The sequence below is a fragment of the Gavia stellata genome, chromosome 3, assembly GCF_030936135.1.
Source record: "Gavia stellata isolate bGavSte3 chromosome 3, bGavSte3.hap2, whole genome shotgun sequence".
In the NCBI taxonomy this organism is placed as follows: Eukaryota; Metazoa; Chordata; class Aves; order Gaviiformes; family Gaviidae; genus Gavia; species Gavia stellata.
The window spans coordinates 103,463,980-103,490,116 of record NC_082596.1 but is presented as its reverse complement, the minus strand read 5'-3'; the positions used below and the strand labels follow the sequence as shown (position 1 = coordinate 103,490,116).

General features: G+C 43.4%; 1 protein-coding gene across 2 annotated transcripts in view; it reads right to left on the bottom strand.

Annotated features, from left to right (window-relative positions):
* The window catches only part of SLC66A2 (solute carrier family 66 member 2), a 68,150-nt gene that overhangs the window by 14,794 nt on the left and 27,219 nt on the right, over positions 1 to 26,137 (bottom strand). For both annotated transcript variants that reach the window (XM_059836304.1, XM_059836305.1), the window contains one exon: positions 8,691 to 8,907. In XM_059836304.1, the coding sequence (XP_059692287.1) occupies positions 8,691 to 8,907 (217 nt within the window). The remainder of the gene's footprint in view (positions 1 to 8,690; positions 8,908 to 26,137) is intronic.

Sequence of the window (26,137 nt, the reverse complement as noted above, 5' to 3'; positions counted from 1 at the left end):
ACTTAACAGAATGTTTTTGTAACAGAAGTACAATACATTTTCTCTTGTATTTCAAATTTTCAGGAGACAGAGAAAAGCACCGACTGAAGGGAGCACTGATTAGACATGCCAGCAGTGCTTTATTCCTATTACTGTAAGGAAGCCTTGAACTCTTTGTAAAAGACGAATGCCTTTGGTTTGAAGTCATTTGCTTTGAATTTACTTTTTGAACTGATTGGATGAGGCGCCAGGGGAAGAGAAATGAGAAAGAGGTTCAATATGTCCAAGAGCTTTAGCAGTCCACACTGTGCTACAATCTGGACAATGCTTAAGGGAAGAGGATATTGCTGCTCACACTGTCAGAAGTGCTGGGAGGGTGAGGGAAGGAACGTCTCCCACTCCCTCCTGGGTTTTTCCACCTGCCTCTTCCTTCAGGTCCTGAAATTCTCAGATGTGTTGAGTGCACAGGGTACAAAGAACTGTCTTCGGAGCTTCATATTTTGCTGCTGCAAGCCTTGAGAGAACAGCTCTGGGGAGACACAGCAGGCAAGCACAGAGGTGAATACGGTGCTGACCCCAGCACAGCAACCCACAGGCCACACGTCCGCAGGAGAGTCAAGCAGAAAGTGCAGGTCCTTGAACCGGGAGCCCCGAACAGAGAAGGGAAAGAACATGGGATGAAAGGCAGAGAGATCACTGCTGTAACTGAAAAGAGGTTCCTGATATCTATTAGAACCACAAATGAAAAGGGAAAGAGAGAAGAGAAGCTCTAAGTGGTAAGCCTTACAGTTGTACCAAAACCTGGTCCATCCAGTCATGAAAATTGTTTACTGACTACTTCCCAAACTCCTGCAAACCTGGATGGGTATGCAAAGTCCAAAAATGAGAAACCCCAGGCTATTTTATATAAAGGCCACCATAAAGGACAACAGTAACCAGCTGATCAGTGCCACAGTGGTGAAAGACAAAATGTCACCAAAGCAAAACAATGAAACAAGTAAAACTTCCCCAGAAAATTGTATGAATGCTGGCTGGAGCCTCAGCAGCAATGACAACAATTTGTGCAGACGCACCGAGGAAACTAAAGATCTGAGCACAAAGAAAGAGCATTTAGGGAGCCAAATTAATACAATCACAGAACTACAGTGAACGATAAGAATAGTTTAAAATAGGCAATTTGTAAGCACACTAACAGACAGTTTTGATTAATTTAGTGCAATAGGAAAGGCAGTGAAACTAAGGAATGGCCTGTATAACATTAAGTACAAACCACTTTTAAGTAGTGCTAATAATTTTGCATTTACCCAATGTATTTCTGGCTCACACTTAAGATCCTGATTTCTCCATTTGCCAGGGCCCCAGATTTACCTTTTAGTGCCTAATCATTCTCTTAAAAACCACGTTCATAACTTAGTCCCTTATGATTGTCTATACAATGCTTTCTGTAATGAGAAACTGCTTCTCGGTTGGGGCAGATGATTTGAATCCACAAAGCCATTCTGCCTTTTTTTTTTTTTTTTTTTAATCTAAATGGCCCCCACTTCCCATACCCCTCTTTCACCTTCTCTGTTTTGACTTCTAATATATAAAGCAGCTATTATTTTAAGAATAAGAGCAGACGCTGCTACATCAGCATCTGGAAGCTGCAATTCCAAAGCCCGAGAGCAACAGCTCTCTCTCTTCAGCAGCTTCCTTGGTGTTAGTCCCGGAGCGGACACAATGCACTAACAACTCTGGTCACCACTGTACTGGCCAGTGTCTCCTTCATGTATATGGCATACTCAGAAAGGGAAATCTCTCATGTAGGCATCCATTATCCCTACTGCTGTGTCTTTGATTTTGCTCTCATCCATGCAATTTCTGTCAGTGAGAAACAGGAGATGGGGAAAAACAAACAAACAAACAAACAATACTGCCATTGCCTGCATCCTCCTCTTTTAACTTTCCTTCTTTTTAACATTTTTTAAGCCCTTTTCCAGTTAATTTCTCTTTCTTCCTTACTGAACCTCCCCAAAGAAGGACTGGTATGTAACAAAGTTGCTCTAACAGATATTGATTGCATCTAACATCTCTTTTCAATGGAACTAAATTTACTCTTTAGTTAAGAAGCTAATGCATAGTTAATGCCCGAGCAGAAACATCCACAACTCTTGCTACTTCTTTCTAGCTTAGGGTTTTGTTTTCTTGTAAACAGCAGAACTCCAAAGGAAGTAACTCACCGGAGCCGTTTTACCTATTCACTATTCAAAAATTCCCTCAGGCTAAAAAATCCCAAGAAACCACAGCAATGGCATTTTTAGAACACTTACCCAATCTCCTTAAATCTCCAGTCTCACCAGAGGAGGTGGCCAGACATCGGTTAGCCAGTCCCGAATAAAGCCTTCTACATCTGTTCATCACAGCACCTGGCTAATCCAACACAGGCAGAAAAATCTAGCTGCTGGCATTAATCTTCACAGAGTTTGAATAAAGGTGGGATTTGTCTCTGGGACAAACGCTGCCCTCAGAAGTCAAAAGCGCCTCTTAAAAAATGATATAAAGAGCTGCATGTGTCATAATGGAAAAAGCTATAGAGCAATGATAAATAAAAGCACCCCACAACAAAATTTTACCTTCCCAAGAAATACTGTCTTGTAGTATTTTTAATATTATCTACAGGGGAAAAGAGGAAATAATATCTCAGGATATACATTTAATATAATTTCTTTCCTTCATACCTCTTTACACTGCACTTATTTCACTGGCTACATTTCAGATAAACGCCTGCTCGTAACTAGCTCACAGCTGCAGCGCACCTCATAAAACACTTCTGAATGGAAAAGCATTCTTAAAATTTGCAACTTGTGGCTCCAGCAGCTTCTAAGACAATAAATGCTGTTTCTCCTTCAGTGACTTGTGGGTTTTAAAACAGGATAATCACAGTGATCGACCCAGTACTGCCACAGGAGGGACTAAATTAACATTTTCTTTATTTCCTCGCACAATAATCCGATTGAATGCAACACTGAGATTTTCCTCATTCAGCCTTTTCAGGCCCGATTTCTCACGAGAGGCTCATCTCAACACATAAGCAGGGTAACTGATCATGCCAGCTGTCTCTGGGTGGCATTTGAGCCTTTGACCCAACGTCAGCCAAACGCAACAGGCAGAGGACGTGCAGAAAGGAGGTTCCTTTCAAGCAGACTGAAAACAGACCACGGGCTAGAAGAGAGACCCGGGAAACAGCTCGCAGAGGGAGGACACAGCCCTTGCCTGGTTCTGCCGCTCCGACCCTGCAGCTGCGCGCGCGGCCCCGAGCCAGGCGCAGCACGTGCTGCCTCGCACCCAGCATGCAGCCGGGGAAGAGGCAACAGGGTGCACCAGGAGCTCAACAACCGCTGCAAAAGGACCTTGCTTTTTGGACCCACATGCTTCCAAGCAAACCACCAATGGGCACATTTGAGTATCACCTGGAGTGCGGCTTGTGAGCCTTCAAGATAACGCAGCCCAGCTCAGCCCTGCTGCCACACCTCCTTCTTGGAGCTGGGGAGATTCTGCCATCCAGCGGCTCTGAACTCCGAGCACTGACGAAAAGAAACCGTTGCCTCCTGGGGTTGGAGCAGCAGCTGACAGTCAAAAAGGGTCACTGCCAGGTGATTTTGATGAGCTTTTGTGAAAACACTTCCAACAAAAGGCAGGCTTTTTTCCCAGAGCAGAGCAGGGCAGGGCAACAGACAGGAATGCAATACAACAGGCTGCCCTGGAGCAAATCCACCCTCGTGCAGTCCCAGGGTTAACACGTCCCTGTGTACAACAGCACGCCCACCGCTTTGTCACAGATAGAGGAACACCCTCCACCATCCTCCTTTGGTAGAGGGAGGTCTGATGGGATTATGAAGGGCGCATAATAACACCAGTGCCTGCGTGAGCCCGTGCCTCCCACAGAGACGAGGCTCTGCCCACCCCTACGTGAAAGCGCACGCTTACCCGCTGCAGGAGCTGCACAAAAGCTGTTGTCCCCGCAAGGATGCGATTCTCCCAGTGAACTGGCCAGCAGGTCCCTACCTCTGCGTGCAGCAGCGCTGCTGCCAGATCCAGAGCCAACCTTCCCTCCATCGCCACCACCTCACGTTGATCACTACCTTTTCTCGTGACTGCAGTTTACTAGAAGGGGAAAGCGACTGGGAGGCAAGTATCTCAGCAGGAGCAGGGACACAAAGATAAACGACAGAGGAAGTTCTTGTCTGTTTGGTTTTTGTCACAAAAAGCAGTTAGGAGTATAAGGAGCATCAGACCCCGACTGCAGCAGAGTCAGAATGTCCGCCTCCTGAAAGATGGCAGAAGGGTGCTTTTGATATCAAATACAAATATTATATTAATTAAAAAAAAAATCACAAGTGATGAGCAATCTTTTAACCTCATAATGCTTTTTTTCGCATATAACGGGATGCCTCCTATATTCCAAAGCTCTTAAGTTTTGAGCTTGCCTTCCTCCTTTTTCTAACCAATGCAAACATAATCATACTCATGATTCTAGACCATCCCGATAACAATTAATGTCATTAAATTACTCTTTTACTAGGTGACAGGACGGAACTAGTATAGTTCTTGAACTGAATGGAGATTAAATTAAGTGATTATTTCCTTGATAGGTATTAACTTGTACCACAGTTCATTCAAAAAGCACTTCTGTCAAGGTTAGTACCGTAATTAATAGAACTATGACCATACTATTCAGGGTTGCAACTATTCAAAAGTACTTAAAATGCTTGAACAGAGCTCTAAGTTTCTATAAAGTACTAATTCCAAAAGGACTCAGATGAATTGTCAAAGACAACATCATGAAAATTTCTGTTCCTTTGACTGGCTTAGTTCTGTTTACTTAATTATGGGAAAATTTCCACCTTTCAATCATCAGCCCACCAGGACATACTACGCTATCTTTCCTCCACAAAAGCTGTTCTTCAGCATGCGCCTCCTTTCTGCTTTTATTATAAAGTTTCCATCTCTTTCCAACTTCTCCTTTGGTCTCTGCTCTCTGAGAACAGAGGAGGAAACTACAGGCCCTAGTAGTGATATTGCTACAGAAAGAAGGAAAATGAGAGAAGTGGGGAGAAATGAAGACCTAAATAAAAATAAGAATTGAGGAGCTCTATCCAGCAGAATAGAGATACCAAAGAACTGGAAGACTCATTCTCAGGAGTACTGCAATACACATAGCTGTGATTCTTTCACTCCAGCCATGCCCTGTTACAATAAACATAACTAACTTGGCTGCAGACGTCCTCTGGATGTTTACCTCAGACAGTGAGCGCATCTTCAGCAGGGGATTTTTCTGGCAGTAGCAGATTGAAATACAGAGGTGAGATGATGGGACCCTTTTCACAACAGACTCCCAAAGGGTATCACACACAGAATCACTACGGTTGGAAATGACCTGTAAGATCATCAAGTCCAACCATCAACCAGCACCACCATGCCCACTAAACCATGTCCCGCAGTACCTCGTCCACATGTTCCTTGAACACCTCCAGAGATGGTGACTCCACCACTTCCCTGGGCAGCTTATTCCAGTGTCTCACCACTCTCTCAGTAACGGAATTTTTCCTAATATCCAGCCTGAACCTATCCTGCCTGCCACCACAGCCACCTGTCCCATTTACCTCTCTCACGGCCTCTAGTCTCTGAGTTTGTTTATCAGGAGATGACTGCTACCTCAAGCATGAGACATCCTCAACTTCTCGTTTAAACAGAAAGGGGTGATCGGGGTGGGAGGGCTGTAGGGTTATTTGTTTGCCGCCTATTTTCAGAAACAACACAATGCTTGAGGAGTCCGGCAGGATACCTTGATCAGATGCGGCCACATACTTTAACCTTATTCTCCATTTCTATCTTGTCAGTGTACATTTAGGAAAGGAATTATTTGCTAAAGTAGAAATAGACTTAACGTATCAGCTGCTGTGTCCCGTTCTGCCCCAATTCAGAGACACAGAATCACAGAATCATTAAGGTTGGAAAAGACCTGTAAGATCACCAAGTCCAACCACCAACCCAACCCCACCATGCCCACTAAACCATGTCCCGCAGTGCCGCGTCCACACGTTCCTTCCTTAAACACCTCCAGGGATGGTGACTCCACCACCTCCCTGGGCAGCCTCTTCCAGTGTTTCACCACTGAAACAGGTTTCACCACTGAGCGTTTCACCACTGAGACAGGTGCACGTTGCTGCTTTTCTCAGCCAAGCCATGAAGACCTCCAAACAACCCCTCCTCTGGCAGTAGTAAAGGCTGTGATGTTTATCAGGGACATGGGCTCCTCTCATGCACCACAGCTGACAGAACTACTGTGGTTTAAGAAGTTATCACCTCCAACCAGGATGTGATAATTGTCCAAAAGGTCAGTAGATAGAACAGCTTAATTCTCAGTGCTCTCCCATTAAGCTTAAAGCCACAAAGACACTTGAAACATCTATTTTACTTTGCCACTGAGACTTGCTAAGAGCGTGTCTGGCAGCCAGCCATTATGGCCCAGCTGACGGGCAGAGGATCACCAGTTCAATTGCTTCTGACAGTGTAACCATCCACATGCGTGTTATTTCTGCACTAGCAGTAAATAACTGTGCAGAGCAGTGGGCATCAACTAGCCCCCCTCTGGTAAATACCCGTGCAAGTTCATAAACGTAGTCCTATGAGTAGCCTGGCTGGACTGTTACATGCTCCCTTCAGTGCTTCCAGGACTAGGGCCTCTTCTCTGACGCGCTTTTAGACAGAGAAGCAGGCACAGGAACGGAGGTTCAGAGGAAATATTTCCAACAGCTCCTCCAACAGAAGGTAATACGCCAGTGCAAGTCACTCTCACAGCAGCAACAGCCCGGTAACGCTTAAGAGACCATCAAGTCAAGTCAGGATTGCATGGTGCTAAAAAGTATACGTGGTACCTGCAACACGTATAAAACTGCAGTAACACCTGAAAAAAGAAAGAGGACTAACACGTGCATTTGCACGAACATACTCCCAACTGCAGTAAAGCAGCATAAGCTGTATATTGTCTCATCAGTCCCCAGACCCATCGATGCCCGAGGCCATGCAACGTACGGCTTCAAGAGTAGAGCCAGAGAGCGGAATGCATTCTGGAAAACCTGTGGCCACAGCCGATAAGGAGGGTGGCTATCGCTGGACCTGGTTCTGTTTGATGGCAAGGGAACGAGAGCTTTTATGCTATTCTCTCTTGACTAAACTGCACTCTCTTGCCAAGCAGCTTTAGATGAGAATTCTGCAATTCTGTGCTTAATGTTCTACAAAGAAAGTGTGGCCATGAAGGACAAAGGGTTTTTTTCTCTTTTTGCTAAATAGCATATACAGGAAATTGGAAACTCAGGTCCCCCTGGAGAGGAGCTAAGGAAAAGCAAAACACTATCTGGCAGCGGCTATCATAATGTGGCATTATGACCTTATGATTCACAGATAGAAAACATAAAGGCAAAAGTCAAACCAGAGCATAAAGAAGGTCTACTAGGTAAATTGCCTTCTCGATATCACAGGTACAGAATTTTCCGAGGCAGTGTGTGCATGAAAAACACCCCAATATTTTGGAAGTAAATCCTGACTCACTCTGTACCAAAGGGGCTCCCAATCAAAAAATGCCTTAAGCATCAAAGCAAATTTCTCAACATTCCCTCAACAACATTTCAAGCTAGAAAAGAATTTAAACTACCTAGTAGAAGTGTCTTCAAGCCAAACAAGTAAAGTTTGTTGACAACGTCAACAAACAACAGACAGATTTGCTTTGGTTTGGGGATGGTGGGGAGTGGTTATTTGTTTTGATCAAACTAAAAATTATCCCAGCAAGTTCATAAGCAATGAAAGGGAAGTCATTTCAAAACAAAGATAGAGAAGACAGTTAGAGTCACAAATGATCACAGCAGTCCGTGAACTGAATTTGCTGCTGTACTGTTTCTACAAACCAGTGCACTGATGCACCACAGTCAATGTTTTCTCTCTTAAAAAGCTTTACAAGTTGCCTTTGCAATTTGGCAATCTTAGTGTTATGATTGAGATATCCAGTAAACAGTATGAAAAGATAATCTAGTTCAATGCCCCAACAGTGGGCACAAGATTAAAGTTTTCTGTCCCACACTTGTTTACAGAGGGTTTCCCAGTCATGACTCTAAACGTCTCATTTGAGCTTTTTTAAATGTCAGTTACAAGCTTCTACACATAAATAAATATTTATGTAATTTGCTACATACATAATAACATATTACGAAAAAGTGATGAGTAGGTACGTGAGAAAAAGTGATGAGCTACCATGTGACTTAGATTGTCAGAGTCTAATATTTTCTTCCTCTTTATTACTTTTGATATGCAAGATCTCTTTAGCCCATTTCTAATGGCCAGTGTAAAACAGCTTGAGTGGAACTACAATATGTTGCCAATGGCAACAGCAGTAGTTTTACGTTTATTTTACTAAAACATGTTTCACCTTGGAACTGTCCAGCTGGACTTGGACAATGGGTCAGACCTTAAGAGGTGTTATCGAAGCCCCCGCTGCCTTCAGCAGTGCTGCACCAGCTCCTACTGCCAGAGAATCTACTCCAACAGCAGTTGTATTTTCAAGTAAAATTTAGAAAGATGACATTGTCTTGCCTAGAAAAGTATTCCCACACTACACAAAGATTTACCTACAGGCACACGCGCACAGTTACTTGTTTTACGTAAGACAAACACCATACCTCATTCCTTCTGTAGACCTGTTCTGGTAGTTACGGTAGAGCTGGGGAACGCCTAACATAGCCTCGGTGAACACTGCAAGGAAGCCCAGCGTTTCCACAAAGAGAGATGAGTCAAGCCAGAGGTAAGTGATGTAACCGGTCACACCACTGAAGGTCAGGACACACTGCACGTAGTCTGTAAACTTGCTCCAATGCCAAAAATAGTTTAAGTCAAAATCTGCAATAGAATAGGAATGGAATAAGAATAAAATATTTTCCCAACCGGAATCAAGGTTAATCAGGGTGGAATTGAGAAGCATGAGGGAGCCACTGTCAGTCTTTGCGGGTAGGGGAAGGTGGAAAACAATGGAATAAAAAAATAAAAACAAACAAACCAACCCACCAAAGTCAAAACTAACAAGAAAAATAAAAAATAGGAGTCTTGATTTGGAAAACATTTTTTGGCGGGGGGGGTGTTCAATAAAGAAACAATAAAACAAAGCCTTCCAAACTACCAAAATATTTACAAAGTTGTCTCTTTTAAAGAGAAAGCATCGACCTTCAGGTATCAAACATGACGAACTCTGAATATGACTCTAGCTGAGTTGGCATAGGAAGTGTTTCACAAAAAACTTCACAATACTAAGTACAAGCCCCAAGCACACCAATGCAAGTGCTCTCTCTCTTACGTCATTATCTCTACCTTCAAATTGTCTCAATCCAAGCTGCTTAGAAGGTCACCTGAAGTCCACAGCTCTGTTCCCTGGTGCAGTGCAGCTGCCTGCGGTGAAGGGCGAGCAGCCATGTGCAGACTGGGTGCAATAGAGAGGTGCAAGACTGTGACGAGAATCCCCCCCTGGAACAACACCTCCCACAGACATCACCGCTTTTCACTCCAAGGGCAAAACGCTCTTGCCTTTGCCAGCGCCAACGAGTGCAGGGTGCACACCCACTTCTACATCCACCAGAACAAAACGCTATACCACAAAACACAATACCCTATCTTGAGAGAATGAGGGAAAGAACAAACCAACCACGCCATTTGCTTGGCACATTAACAGCGTACCGCTGGAAGATATGTAGCTATCTTGTTGATGAATAATAAAATATACAACCCCATTACCATTGACTGTATAGCAAAATAGCAACGTAATTTTGAATAAGAACTCTGAAATAACTGCTCATTAGCAGATGCTGTTCATGTCTTCCTTTCTTAAAAGCACTTGAAGTTAAAAGTACCTACGTCAGACCAACTGGATTCTGTTAATTATCAAGACGATGAACCATTGTTCTAACAGCCCAAATACGTGCAACACACCAGCACATCACTACAAGATTTCTGTCATTGCCTCCTCAGTGGAAGTACAGAATGCTACAAAAAAGTCCTGCTGTTAACTCAGGCAAGGAAGACGTTGACTATCACTACCAACAAATCCAGCGAAATAGGAATAAATCTGTACAGGCACTTAGCTGCCTAAGCAAACATATCCATGCCAAATAATAGTTTCATTTTCTGCATCTTTTCACACTTTCATATCATTATCAGTCTGGCCCTCATTCTTTATTAACTAGTCTCCCCTTCTTCATACTCGGCAAACCCATGCCTCAAGACAACTACTGACTGCATCCAGCTGAATCATTTTACTTTGCCACACAAAGAGGAAGGCAAAGCTGGCCAGGAGCCATACCCAGCCTGACCCATGGTCAGCCATCACCCAGGACTAAATTAAATAATCTGTGGCAAAACCACTGTCAATGTAATGTTGACCTTCAGTATGTAATGGCAGTGGCTCCTCAGCCTCAGAATTCAGGGACACAAGACTAAATAAAGGGTAGACCCAGTGCTGGTACAGCCCACACAGCATGTGAGCATGACGCATTTCTGGAGCTTTGTGAAGGCCTGCCTTTGTGGAGACAAAGGAAGGACGGAACAGAATGAAGCAGAAAAAAGAAGGGACAAGACAACCACAACGACAGGAAAAACATTATCCATTTTAATTTCTCTCTATTGCATTTTCTGGAGAGGAGCAGAGTCAACGAGAACGGCTGACAAGGTAGAAGGAATAAGAGACACCCAAAACTCCCATTCCTTTCACTTTGCCTGACCTACATCTGCATAACATAAAATAGCAAGAGGCATAACAGCAAATTCACACTAATTTTGCCAGCTTCATGAGCAGTACCAAGCAAATGACCTTAACCAACACAACAAATCTGACACTACGCAACTGTTGTGCTCACAAGAGATGCTCTCTGGGACAGAGGCATTTGGGCTTACAGTGGGGACAGAATAATGAACAGCAGACGAAAAGAGGATGAAGAGAAAGGTAGAGTTGGTGAGGCTACAGGCCATTTAAAAAAGCAACCTCCATTCTGGAAAAGGAGAGCTACTGATGGCTTTTGAGTAAGATGTAACTGCTACTTCTACCAGATTATTTCTTTAAACCTTGATTCCGAGATGTTCTCACACAGCCTTTAGTTTCTTCATAGACAGTGGCTTTCAACCCTTAAAAAGTCAAGTGTTGCATTTTAATTCAGAGCTCTCGCATTCAAACATGCTGGGTGGAAAACTTGCATTTACTTTCCAGCAAGGGTCATTCAACTTGGATACAGTGTTCAACAGATACTGTCTCAGAACAATACCTGAAAACTGGCAGCTGGTGGCAGCCGTACACAAGAACACATGAAGCACACTCTTCCAGACAGTTCCAGCCCTAGAAGAGACCCTCTTGGCTCTCAAGGTAGCTATATAGTCATTGCACCTCGAATGCTGGACTTGCCAGCGTTAGTCTGGATTTGGTTGCCGTGCTGCCTCGGGCACGCAGGACCCTTGGCCCCTCACTCATTAAATCCTCCCAGCAGCTGTCAGGGCTGCCCTGCATACACTGTGTTTCGCCTCCTGCATTCCCCACGTGCTCAAGGATCCTTTTTAAAATATCCATCCCTGTACACCAAATCCTTAGTTCCCCAAGTTCATTTTCATAATAGAAATAAAAGAACTAAATCTACCTGGGGGTGTGGAAGTTTTGGAAGTTCATGGAACAAAAAAAGTCAATGTTTGCACAGCTACTGTTAGGCCAACTACAAAATCCAGGGACCTACGCAAACACTTAAACACGCAATTACCTCCTGCTACGCCAGCTGTTCATGTGCGTATTCAGTACTGCTGCGCTGAAGTCCATTTCCATTCACATAAGTACTAACGTCCCCAAACCTAGTATTAGGCAGCCAAGAAATCTAGTAATGATGGTAATTTACTCATCAGCTTTTGTCTGAAAATCTTAAGTATTGTTTCTATTATAACAACATACACGGATGAGAAAACTATCATGTGAAAGAGGACTTCAGCTGAAGCAGGAGAGTTAATTACTAGCACAGGGAAGAGACTGAGATTCTCTTTTGCTCACAACTATCATGATGCTATATAGTCTCCATTTCACTATACTAGCTTATGAGTAAGTTCTAGTTTCTGCTATAAATTTTGCTTGGTAATGTTTTCCTGAAAGAAAGAAAGACAAAATGAGGTAAGAACAATTGTAACCTTGGTAATACCTTACAGAAAAACATCTGAATTCTCTTAAAAACAACCCAATACATAATCACTAATTGCTCTACTTAACAGATGTATTTTTGAAATGCAGAAGTCTATTTTAGGACACTACACATCACCAAACTCTGCATTACCAACTACATCCAGGAAGAAGTAAAAGAATGACTGAACTGAAAAAAAAAAAAAAGAAAAAAAAAAAAAGGTAGAGAACAGCATACCTGACCTTTCATACCGGTCGTAGTTTCTCTGACCCTTACTTGAACTGCTAAACTGTTTTGCCACATGATTGCTTCTTTTTAACCAAGGCTGAAGCTTATCTTCTCTGACAAATGGTTTGAAAAATTCAGAGGGAAAAAAAAATCACATACCCATCACTTCAAGGTTTGGAAATAAACTATGACTCATTTTTCCAAGTGGGTCCCTTCTCAAGGGGGTCCAAACACAGTAGTTCTGTAATAGGAGCTATATACTTTCAAAGAAAAAAACATTGGTTGTGCTGAATACTGTGACAGGTATATGCAAAAAAGACTTTTAAATGCTTAAAACCTAAAGGGATCTATCCCTTCAAAAAGAAAAAAAAAAGGAGTTTTAGAAACAGAACAAAATCCACAAGTGTGTGCAGACCAGTCCCGTCCCCCTCCACACAGAGCAACCTGCAGCAGAGGGGAGAGGCAGACATAGCCTCAACTGTCCCAAGAAGATAATCAGAGGACACCAACCAGTGCCCTGGGCCGTGTCATCTGAGGCGCAGAACTGAACAAAGTTATAAATATTATTGCAGACGTTTTTCACAGTTGAAGAAAATTATGACTAATAAAGACGATATGGGGATTTTTGCCCCCCCCAGCAAACATCACCCCTTTTCTTTAAAAGGACGAAACAAGAAATCCCACTGCACCACGGTTTATTTCTATCAAACGTCTTAAAATCTGTCCAAGTCAAATCTGGATGCATATCTTGCTGTTCCCTGAAATGGGAAGGCACTGCTTACACAGCTCACTCCATTCACTAGCCCCCCACCCTGCCCAGAGAGAAATTCATGACACGAATTTCTAACCGTACTCAGTTGATGCAGTTCCAATGGTAACTCCCAGTCACTAACTATCCTGGATTGAGCTGAACGGGCATTACTGCAGCGAAAGGTACTATATCTTATTACCCGTGCCTGAGCTCTTTAATCCACTCAGTGAGTTGCATTTTAAACATGTTAATCCATTGATAGATTAGAGATTTACGTTGGAAAATCCTATTGATGCTGGGGGAAGGAGCAGCTCAGTAGGTTCTTTGTGCACTGACTGGAGAAAAGTCTACACAGCTTGAGGGTGAAGAAAGATGAGACTAAAAGACCTCCTCTGGGAGGCACATTGCGTGTCAGATATAAAAAATGTAAAGCAGGCAGAGACGGCATTACAAATAACCATGGTTAGCACTAGTCAGGCCAAAATGCAAGTAGAAAATTCAAGATTCTGGTGTGGGATAGATGCCAAGTGACACAAAGAAGAGTCCACAGTATCAACTTTCACTGAAGGATGACACAGAGGCCCGAACGGTTACATTATTTTTAGTCAAGAAGCATTTTATACCAAGTCAGCTACCATGTTAGTTCCTTTTGGGAAAGTGAAGCAAAGACTTTGACATCCTAAAAATTATTTACTGGAGCTCTCAATTTCTCTTGCTAGTTGCATCTCATTTTGTGCCTTGACCTTTCTAATTCTGTTCCTACATCCTTGTGCTACATTCACTTATACTTGTCTTTAGCCATTTGACCCAGTTCCCACTTTGTGTTTGGTTCCTTCTTGCATTTGAGGTCAACGAAGAGCTTGCAGTTTACATTCCCTGTCTTTGCGGGGCAGGAGAGTTTGCATCTGAGCCCTTTGTATAGCTTCACCAAGGACACAAACTCTTTCCTTCTTATGAAGGCTACTGGTTTTATTTTACTGTGCACCCTCCTGCTCCTTATAAACACCATCAATTCATAGCCAGTCTCCCAAACTGCCTCCCATAATCAAACCCTTGACCTCCTGTATGAGAAACACTGCTCACTAACTCATTCTAAGAGCGTGCTGGACAGTCTCTACTCCTGAGTGCTTTTCTAAACAGATGCCTGGGTAGTTAATCCTCCTCCTACCAGGTTAGTCTTGTGCTTTGGGAGACTGCTGTTCAAAGAACCTCCAATTTCCATCATTTAACCCCGGACCACAGTGCCTGCCCACCTGACCTGGCTGTTGCTATCACAGCCTACTTCCGCACACGATCAAAGGAGTCCAGCCCGAGCAGTCAGATGTCCAACGCCTCCCTTAACAACAGTGGAATCCAAAACCTGAGGGCTTAGATGCTGTGAAAGAGCCTGATAATGGTAAGTCAGCCAACCTGGAACAGTTACAAAAGGCAGTCATGGTTGGGAATTATTTCAGGTTGTTATCCGTGGTCTGTTTACTGTAAAACGTACACGCAGTTCAAGGACGCAGGAGCTGGAACCTACAACTCTCTGCCCTGCCTGTGGGTCTTAACCGCTGGGCTACGGTGCAGCAGGCTCCCCCTCACTCGCTCTTTTGCTTGTCTCAAGAAGCTCGTGGTCGCTGCTGCAAAAGGGGCTCAGGTCCGAGCAGCAGGCAAATACGATACCCCTCCTCAACCCAGCCTGGCAACAAGGGCAACTCTTTGGACAGTTGGAAGACGCAGGCTTGTATCCCCAGGCTGACAAGAGAAATGAGCTCAGACCTCTCACACCTCTGAGTGAGCGCGCTAAGCTACGCACAGGCACTGCACTCAGCAGTGGCATCTTAAAACAAATAAATTCTACCACGTCCTCTGAAGAGGACTTGGGAGGCATCTGCCGCGGGAGGCAGGGCCCAGGCAGCGGAGTCTGAAAAGGAGACTTTTACACTCACAGTCCTCCAGCTGCGACAAATCCTCAGGCATTCGCCTCAGGCATTACCTGTCTCCCTGGCAATCTTGATTTCAGATACCTCATCTCAAGACAGCAGCGGCATTTAAGGAACGTGTGGACGAGGCATTGTGGGACATGGTTTAATGGGCATGGTGGTGTTGGTTGATGATCTTGACGACCTTACAGATCTTTTCCAACCTTAATGATTCTGTGATTACAGGGAAGCACGCTGGCTGGCAGTCCCCACCTCGCCCGTTCTGAGCAGCTCCCAGCCAGCAAGTAGGTTTCTCCCATCCTCTGCTCTGAAATTCCTGCGTACCCCACAGGGCACCCGTGAAATAACTGGGGTGACAAGAGCAGGAAGGCTCTGCATGCCTGTTACTGGGCGATCCATAACTTCTTCTCTCACTCTCATCAACTACATATCCAGCCAGGCACTTTCTTCTTTCCTTCTGGAAAGAAGGAAGCAGCATTAGAGACAGTGAGTGAGAACTGATACATTTAGATTTTCTTTCTTCCTTTTTTAAGTGATAGAAACCTGTAAAACGCTGTCTGAAGCCAGCATTTCTTTTACACTCACTGGGAGTGAAAAGAGACTTGTTATGTTTCACTCATGGTACAAGAGAAGAAATGAGAGCTTAGCACCAAAAACTTCTGGCTCTGATCCAAACCACTCTTCTTTTGAAAAAAAAAGGAAGGCATCCACCACCTTGCATAGTCTCTATGAAGATACTAATATCACCGTTCTCGCCTCCATTCCTTCAGGCCTGTGACCTAGGAATTTCTGCAACTCTGTGTGCTTTTAACTACCTGCACAGCCCTGTCACCACAGTACCTGAGCACCCCTCCATGTGCCTTTACCTTAAAACATTCCCGTCTACAGCCCATTGTCATCTGGCCTTCACGCTGGGTAGAACCCAAACACTGTCACTTCTTCCTTCCTAGCACGTCTAAAATGGGAATAAATATTCCAGAGGGTCTTGAACCTTCTGAAACTACCACCCAGCCTATACTAAACAAATTACTGTCATTTAATTAAACCTGTATTTTACATCCTTTGGCCCAGACAGTGTCGTTCTCAGCCACATCTAGACTGCTGTCAGAGTTTCGATAGAGCCAATCTTCTTAGTATTTGACTCTCCTTAAAGTCCCAGCACAAAGTCCTTTAATTAACGAAAAGTAACCAGTAGATTTTCGCGTGAGGGAGGAAAAATGTCACATCTTAATTGCAGAGAAAAGGGCTGAAAGCCTGACCCAAATAAACCTTGAAGATTCATACAAAGAACCTTTGTTTTTAAAAGCTCACTGGAGGTTTTGGTACTTGGTGAAGGACTGTTGAACACCTGAGATTAGAAGCTCAAGTCTGATGAGACCTCCTCTACATCAACATTATCCCTGTCTCCCTCAGCCATCTCCTCTAGTTTGAAGGCAAGTACTTGCCTCGGTTTTCTTTGTCTCATCTTATGTGGTGTCACCAGCTTCTAAAATCTCTTCTGCTGGGTCTCTGTTTTGCCACATCAAGTTCCCCACCATCAGGGTTATTACCCACTCTTCTTCCTCCTCCTTAAAAAAATTATACGTAAGTGGGCTGAAATTTTTCCAGCACTGTCCCTGCCTCAGGGCTTCTCACTCATCTTCCATACCGTCCCCCAGCACAACATACCTCCAAGCATCAGCAACTGCTCTGCCCTCCAGGTCCTATGAGGTCCACTCTACCTCCTCACCAAAGGGAATCAGTAATTGTGAGGTTGAAAGACACATGTTAGTTACAACTACTTAAAAAAAAAAAAAAAAAAAATCACACAGAAATGCACTGATATACACAAAAAAGTCAAACAATCCACACTCTATTTCGTAACACCCTGCCCTTCCCATTAATTTGCTACTTTCCTGATTTTACAGCCTTCAGTTTAAGGGAAACCTTTGAATACCACGTAGCACAGTGGTCTTGACCACAGCTAATTAGCAATAACAGCTCTATTGACCATTTTGTGAACCTTAAAGAACAGCAATTAAAAAGTTACACTTAGTCTGGAAGTTTTACCCCTGCTGCTAACAATACACGGGACAAGTTAAGAATGAAAACCTAAACCAAAATATTCATACCCTGGGCACCTCCTGTGCAGCTGACAGCCTTTGCTGTGCTATCCGCAGTGTAATTTGCTTTGGACACAGCTTCAGTTTATGGGAGTCTCCCAGTAAAGACAAAAAAACATTTTAGAGAAAAATGCAGTTATATAAACCCACAAAATTAGGTTGACCTTCAACTCATCTTTGGCATTTTCCATTGTCTTACAAAAGGACGCAGAATTGTTTACATCACTTGCACTGCTCTGCTACCAGCCCCTGCCAAAATTTTAATTTGTGTGTGTGTTTATACATACACCTAAATATGCTTGCATGCACATACATACCTCTTCCTCACAGTACATCTGCTAACGTTACAAGCGTTAAAAAGAAAGGAAAATTGCAAAAGCAGGGGAGAACAAAGGGGTTTTGTTCTAATACAGAGGAAGTTTTAGCAAGTATGGTATCTGTGAACAAGGCTCCCACTGTTGGGCTCAGAGGCTGCTGGCGAATGCCGGCTGAGCTGGGAAATCCACGCGGAGCAGCCCAGCCACCTCTGCATGCTACTGCAGAACTAATTTTGGGTGAGCCAGAAGCAAACTCCTTCCCCGCTCCCCCCACCAAAAAAAAAGCCTGCAGAAGCGTACTCTGGATTAGTCTCTTCCAAAGAAAGGACATTTCTCGGAGTTCTCCAGGCAGTAGACGCTTTCAAGGCAATCTCGCAGGGGGTACACCTGCAACCCCCTACCAATTTACCTTGTGCAATGTGTGCCATCCAAACTCTTGTTTTCTTCCCAAGTCCAGCTGAGAGAAAACACCAGGCCTGTACTCCTAGAGCAGGCCATTAAGATTAGCAGAAGAAAAAAGACAGACACCCACCACCACAGATACATACCAATATTGCTCCTAGGACAAGGCACTTAAGCCTAGCTGTATCTAAATCAATGTAGTTACGGGACTGTATTTCCTCTGTGAAGATTGGCGTCCTCAGTAACAGCCCTACTGAAATTCTCTACTTCTGCCTGTTCAGTACAGAAGTCTCTCCTCTTTCTATTCCAATGTATTGACCATTCTTCTTAGTCACTGTCTCCATGAGATTGTCTCAACAGCTGGCAAAAGCAGCTACTAGCTGACCTACAAGATGACAGATGAAGGAGAACAGCCTAATGACTAGGCAGATCACGGGGCTAGGAAAGCCACTGGAATGAGGCAGCTGTGGCCCAAAGGAATTAGTGCTACGGAAAATAAGCTATGTGTTTGAAAGGTGGAGTGTGAGCTGCATAAACAGCTTTAGAAACCACGTGAGACAGAGAGAGCACGACTTCAGGAGGAAGCCCTCCTCCCAAGGAGCAGCACGGGAGTGAAATGGGAAGCCCAGGGAGTGCCACAGCACAGTTTTGATGACTCTGGGCAGCCAACGCTTTCACTACAAACACTCCCGACTCTGCTCACCTCCTATGCCAAGAGCATCAAAAATCCCAAAGCAAGTCAAACTAAAGAAATAAATCCTCTAACCCTTCACCGGCAAGCACAGCTCTGAAGTACGGCCTTTGCTCCCAACTGCGCTAATGATGGAGGCGGCAGATTAGAGCCAAGCTCGCTCTTCTTTTGGCTAGATACGCCTTCCTACGCTAACGATAGAAAGAGACTTCTTCTTCTGACAGCAAGCTAAGCAGGGATGATGAGAATGTCACAGCAAGAAGAACGCGTAGTACCAAGTTACTATTTTTACAATGGTTTTAACAATATTTTACACTATCCTCAGCATGGTTTATCTAAGCTATCACCCACAGCCTTACCAGGCAGTACACAAAGGCCTCCAGACAAAAGACTAAAATGGAGTAAGTAAAGCACTGCAGAGCAAGCAGCCGTGGCTCCAGATTCTTGTAGTTGGAGTTATAGACTCTCTAGGAAAACAGTTGAATTTATGTTGAATAGTACTGAAACTTATTCTTTGAAGCTTAAGTCTCAGAACATATTAAGACTACTACAGCATTAGAAACAATATGCACTTACCATACTCTTCCTCATTCGAAGACTGCAATTAAAGTTCTTCTAAATATTACAAAACCAAGCTGTGCATTAGCTCAGATGCAGGCTACCTCACACACCACCATGCCAGGTATTGCAATGCCAGGGCGCACCTATAAGACAGCAAGTTACTCCCAGAAACTCTGGAAGTAACCGTCAGGTAATACTTCACCCCTCCTTTTGAACTGCAGATCTCTGCAGAAAATGCTGAATAGCCAGTAACTTACCTAAAGATAAATGATCCCCCTCCTTTTCAGCATTCTCTGAGCTTGACGTACCTGAGACCTTATTGCCTCTATTGCGAAGACAGCACAAAAAGAAAGCATTTATGTGATTATTTTTTTTTCCCCAGATACTGAAGTCAGGCACGCATACATGCATGTGTAAGCACGTATACAACACAAAGCTAAACACTCTTCCTAAAATAGAAACTCCTCTCCTCATTTAGGATATTTTGGGGGAAAGTTTAATCCTTGTTTCCTAGGTAACCCACCACCAGCCAAGACAAATTCTAGCCCCCAAACTGGCCCTACTAATTTAGCATCCAAACAGAATAACACCTGGCGCAGCTGCCTCCTTTGCTAAAATAATGTCATGTGGCCTGCTAAACACCTTTTGGCAATTGCCTCAGTTAACCTCAGAACGACCTGGTTTAGTATCGATGGTTTAATGCTTCAAAATCATCACAAGCATGTAGGAAATTGTAGGAAGCTTTCTGCTCTTTTTTTCATTTGCCTCTCTCATCTGCCCAGTCCCTGCTACACACACGAAGACGTCAGACGTGTTTTCTTTAACTATCTGAACTGCGTTACAAAGATGCTAATATCTCAAAATGACTGCACAATCTACTCTATTTCATAGGGCTTCCTTTCAAGTATCTATTGTAGTTCAGAATAATAGGGGAAGCTGGTGAACAAGAATCCTGTTTTGAAAAAAAAAAAATAGAAATTGGTATTTCTGGGTTTTTGTTCTATGCTGGAACAAAAGCAACACTTTGGAAAATCTGGGGGAGGATGAAGAGAGAGGCAAACATGCAGATGGGATTTGGGAAGTAGGTTCAAATTTTTAACATCTCTGATTTGAATTAAGGACCTGCCACCTAGGTTTCTCCATGTCCTGAGGGAGCACCCAGTCACGAGGCTATTGCCCAGTCAGGTCAGGAAGCATCTCCTCTCAGCATAAATTCTGCCCTTTCCAGACGAACAATTTTGATCAAAAAAATTCATTGAAATAATTTATGTGTCTGTGTTTGTGAAGATGTGACCATTCACCAGTAACAACCCTTATCCCCAACAAACAATTCACAAATTTCTGGCCAGTCGTAGCAGAAAAATCTCAACTTATAACGTCTCATTAGCTACCCTAAACATCATTTAAGCACACTGGCATTTGTAAAGTTAACTATGGAAATTCATCCACTTTTTTTTAAAAAATGTAGGTTGATGAAGCTGGGAATAATTTCAATCTCCATATGACTTTCTAGGGAAAGGGAAAATAAAAGGACTTCTGGTAGCAGAAGGTTTTCCAGATCCTGCATGCCTGCAGTGTTCTCTCACAACCTTTAAACCAAAACTCACTCTACTTACACGTCTGCACAGATCTAAATTACTGTATACGGTGACCAAACCAGAGGAATTTCCACACAAATGACTTCATTGCATTAGCAGGAAGAATTTATAGGGAGTGAGACTAGTACAGAGTTTCACTTGAGTGCTCGCAGACTGCCTTACTGATTACGGCACTTGTAACTGGAGGAGCCAAGCAAGACAGAGCTACCCTGAAACAGAATTTCCCCTTCAACTTCCCAGCTGTTTAGTTTGACCACAGATAAATCCCCGCTTCGACACAAGCAGTGGTCGTTATGGAAGACGCAGTTCTGAACACCACAGAGTTTCTGAACCCCTTGTGTCTGCAGTTTAATGCTCCATAGACAACGTCTCTTCAAAATCTGGAAAGAAACGTCATGGTAGCAGATTTAAGTAAGTTGCTCTGTCATGAAGAGTTTGGCGGTGACACAGGTATGCATTCACAAATTGTTCACACTTCCCAATAGAAGTTTAAGCCCCTCTCATCCCCCTCAAGCTACAGCAGGACAAATGTTTAGCTCCCTGAAGCATTTCTCATTGAAGCCACAAAACGTGGGCTTTTCTTTTTTTTTTTAAGATTTTACACAAAAAAAAAGAACAAGCCTGCATTTTAAGCCAGATCTGTTCCCTTATTCGCTTCAAAACATAATCCCACAGACCATTCTGTCAGTACAATGGAGGGGGCAAGAATGAGTGGGGGAAAAAAAGATGATTGGGAATATCTTCGGCTGGCATTGCTGCCGAACACCCTGGCACCCAGCTGCTGCTGGAGGCAGAAGACTTTGGCTGTTATGCCCCTTTATAATCAGTTTTAAAAAGGACGACAAAAAAACTCTGCACCAAAAGAGGCAGAACAGTGTGCCGGCAGCGTCCAGCAGCGAGATGACCTTGCCACTACAGGGTACGGTCCTTTTTTTCGTGGCCGAGTGATAGAGGGGTTTGCCCTCCATTGCTGCGTCCCTTACGCATCCCGTGCTCAGAAGCGGAGAACGATGACAGGGGAACCATAAACAACGCACTCCCCAACAACAGTCCTATCCACAAATTCCTCATTAAATCTGTGTTCTTCTGTGCAGAAATAGTAAACTTCTTCAAAGACTGAGCAGTTCTTTGACATCCACTGCACACAGAAATTTAATGAGGAACTTGTGAATAAGATTATTTTAGGCCATTTTGATACTAAGTTTGCTCTATTCCCCGAGTACACAGTTACTTGTTCTTCTACTACAACCTGTTCCCAACAGGGGGTGAAGAAAGGCACGAGGGAGTAAATGTGTCTCTGAAGACACAGTCAAAAATTTAAGGCAAAAGAAATTTTCTGAAATAACTGCTCCTGAATTTTGCATGCCATGGGGTGCAAAGACAAGAAAGGGCAGCAGTGTAAAACCTTAATGCAAGCAAGGAGTCATTCCAAGTTTTTGGTGGTTTGTATAAATGGACAAAAAAATGTGGGCAAGAGGAAGCAGAGACTTTCAAGATCAGCAACCGCTTCTTTTCAAAGGCTACACATAAGGAGGGGGAAAAAAAATTTACTTAGCAACAACTGCACAGTTTGTGACATTTACAAAGCAACCTATTCAAAAGTCCATTAAGTAAGGAGGGAATGGCAGAATTTTTATTATCACAAATATAAAGATAGACTTCAAATTTTAAAGATTAACTACGCGCACATGCACACACAAAAAATGCAGCAAGCTTGCAAAGGCTACTGAAGTGTGCACAAAAACCAAAGCAGCCTATGTATTTTAGAAACAGCAGTATTGGTCCTGATTTTGATGGGAAAAAAATCCTGAAACTCATATACCTTAAGCAAAGAAACAGCCATCTTCTGAATATTTAAAATGTTGCATCTCCCAGGTTCTCATCAGGCTTTTGAGTTGCAATGAGTAATAGTAAAAAAGACAGCTTTAAGCAGCTATTAAAAATAAAAAAATGTTTCCCTGAAACACTCAGGATCTGTCTTCCTTTCACTAGTTTCTACGTCTCCATGGAATCATCCAGGATGAACAAGACCCGTTTTTTTTAAATGTACAATGCAAGTAAAAAATCTGCCAGAACTGAATTCTGGGGTTTGGATTTTTTTCCCCTACCCATGGGAGGGAACATAGGATCCCGACGCAGTAGATGTAATGCATACTGATCACAGAGCAGAGCAAAGAGAAAGTAGGGCACATAATAAACGCATATGAAAGGAGACGTTCGTAACTTCAGGAACACTGGTGGTATAGGTCCCTCCACAAGGTAGTTAACACGGTCATTACTAGCTATGTGAGTGTCTGGCGGGAGACTGCGTACACCCTGACCCTCACTGTAAATTTAGGATTCAATGAAAAATCGCACCTTTTCTGCTGTTGATCCAAGAGGATACAGAAGCACCTTCTCATGAACAGCTAAGTTACATCCTTTCTTCCCCAACCTCGCTCAGTACTGTTATCTCCTCATGTAGACAGAGACAGTATATAATTGTTTTATTAACAAGATAAAGTTTTGAAGTTAAAAGCATTTACTCTGAAAAATAAAACAAATTAAAATTTTAAAATGTGATTATGCGCACTTCTAATGAGGCCTATGCTTGTCAATCTATTAATATAATTTAAATCACTGAGCATCTACTGCATAGCTTTAACGAGTCAAATACTAGATGTAAAGAATTACTCACTGACGCACTGGAACCAGAGCTTAGAAAGCTTTTTGTCTGCTTCTGCAAGAACAATTTTTTATTAAGCGAAACTGAAAAAGTAAAAACATCTCTTTTATTCAAACAATGAGAAACTCAGTGGGAGCTGAGTAACACCTGCTTTGTTCTGTGTCTTTGAATAATGACTGCAAAAATAAAAGGATGAGATGACCAGGGGAAAAACGAGTAAATGAATTTTACTAAAAATCTATCTAAAAATAATACCTGCTTTATTTGGTTTGTTTAAAAAGCATGTTTCTGCAAAATGGACATTCAGTACAAACACTGCAGTTTATTTACATTTTTTAAATTTAAATAAGTTATTCCACATTTCTATTTGAAATCAATTTTCAACCAAAACCAGCTTGATATAAGTTACAAGTAAAAGCAATCTAATACATGACCATTTAATGTATTTTTAACATGATAAAAAAAATGTAATTTGAATGGATCACACATTATGGTGTATCAGTACTAAAATGTATGGGTATTACATTTCCTTCATCAGCAACAAAACCTACTTCAGCATAATGACTATATTGCTACATACATCACCATGTGAACCAAGCTTTCTGTAGTAAAGTAAATGAAAGATATAAAATAACTCGTTTTATTCCCATATTTCTTGCTTGATAACTTAAATCATGATTGGCAAAGGCAGCTCCAAACCCAACCGCCCTCACAAAGAAAAAGGAAAAAATCTTTTACAATATAAGACTTCCTCATCCCAGCTTCAATGAACTAGAGTCTTCGAAAGTCAAAGGGAGATGGCTTGGGCCTTAAAGCAGGAACAACTGTTTGTGGGACAAGACTCTGAAGTGAATTCAGGAACCGATATGGCTCACAAAAAAAATCCTTCCACCTTAATCCTGCCTCTCCCTTGACGCAATGTGCTGTATGACCCTCCAGCAGTCCAGGCTGCGATCTGGAATGCGGCTGTAAGCCAGCGCTGCTGAACACTCCGCGCTGTCGCACCACTAAATGTCTAAATAATTTGCCCCAATATCTAACGTAATCACCTCTTCTGAAACAATGGATTTAGGGTTCACGCAATGTTAAAAAGTGTCAAGCAAGGGGAGGGGGAAAAGTGATGTACTGCCAATCTTTGAAAGTTGATTATCATGCCTCGGCGAAGATGAGATAGAGTATGGGCACAGGAGAAAGACACATAAAACACCATGTTCAGAAGAAATAAATTTCTTATATTGTCAAAAGTACAACAGAGCAGGAGTGTTCGGTTATTACCTTCTATACCTAGGCCAAGCCTGTGCTACTGCAGCATTCCCATCAAATAGCCTCCGCACTAAATGCCAAGGTCTACGCCGTTCTCCGTAACGATGCCCGTCTTCCCAACACACAGCAACAGAACCAACAAATAATTCATAAATAAATTTCTTCTCTTCAGCATTTGTAAGTCGTTCTTTGGGCACCTGACAACTGCCAAACATCAGAAGCGACAATTTGGCATGCACAGCAGAGGGGTGCTTGGTTTGGCTTTTGTTCTTCAGCATGCCTTGCGCCTGCGGGTTCATAAAAAATGGCTCAAAAAATAAACATAAATAAAGGCAACTCTGAACTTACTGTCACAAAAGAAAATTAGTAAGTAAAACTTAGTAAGGCAGAGCGAAGTTTTCCACGATACAGCGCTGACCTCACCACCACAGGGAGAAGTACTCATCTCACCAGACTCTCCAGTGCGATCCCCCAGCCTGAGCCAGGGACTCAATCCCACTGCAATCGCTGGAGAGGGACCGGTCTGCCTTCAGCTTCTGTGGACAACTCAGGGAGTCAAGGGCAGAACCAGACCAGAAGTCTTTTTCTTTTATGGGAAACACCGCGATTTCAGACGTTTCTCCATTCCAAGTCAGGAGGAAATCGCACTCTTTCAGATATGCGTATTCAAAGACAGAACCTGAGCACCTAAAGAGCCTAAGGGCTAGCGTGCTTGCTTCAGGCTCCCACCGGGGCCCCTCTCTCCTGCCCGCAGCCGGGCATCCGCAGCCTGGCATCCCGGGGGGCCATCAGAGCCGCTTTGCTCAGACTGATACACTCCGAATCACCTGCGTGAGCAGGAACCTCCACCTCAGCCTCTCATATCCCATGTGAGCGCCATGACACCGGCTTATAGCCCATATAACTGGGCTGCTTCCACTCCAGTCTTTACAAGGATAAAAGCGTTCAGGGGCAGAGGCAGACACAAACGAAATGGGGGGTGAGGGCAAAACAGAGCCGAGTGCGTGCATCCTTTCTGTGACGGCAACAGGGGATCAAGAACATACAGGAAAGCAGGAGCACCAAAGCCCCCTGCCCTGATTCATCCTTGCTCAGCACTCCCATGGGATACAGATATGGAGCCCCTAGGTTCCACTGCTTCGCTTTCCTGCTTCAGAGCTGGGATATAAAATGGAATTTCCTGTGTCATCTCCCAAAAGCGAACAGCCCAGGGAGACAGGCTAACTGGAGCGTAGCAAAGATCTTTCTTCTTTCCCACTTGAAACGTCCATCTAGGGCTTGCAAACTGCGTTCCAATACATGTACCTTTGGTGCACCGCTGCTTGCAAAGCGGGAGTGTGGAGTGGGGGGAAGGTGGGAATCTTTCAGTAAAATAAAGCTATCCCTAATGGGTTTTAGTCAAGGATGGTCAGCGTAGTGCATTACAGGTTAAAA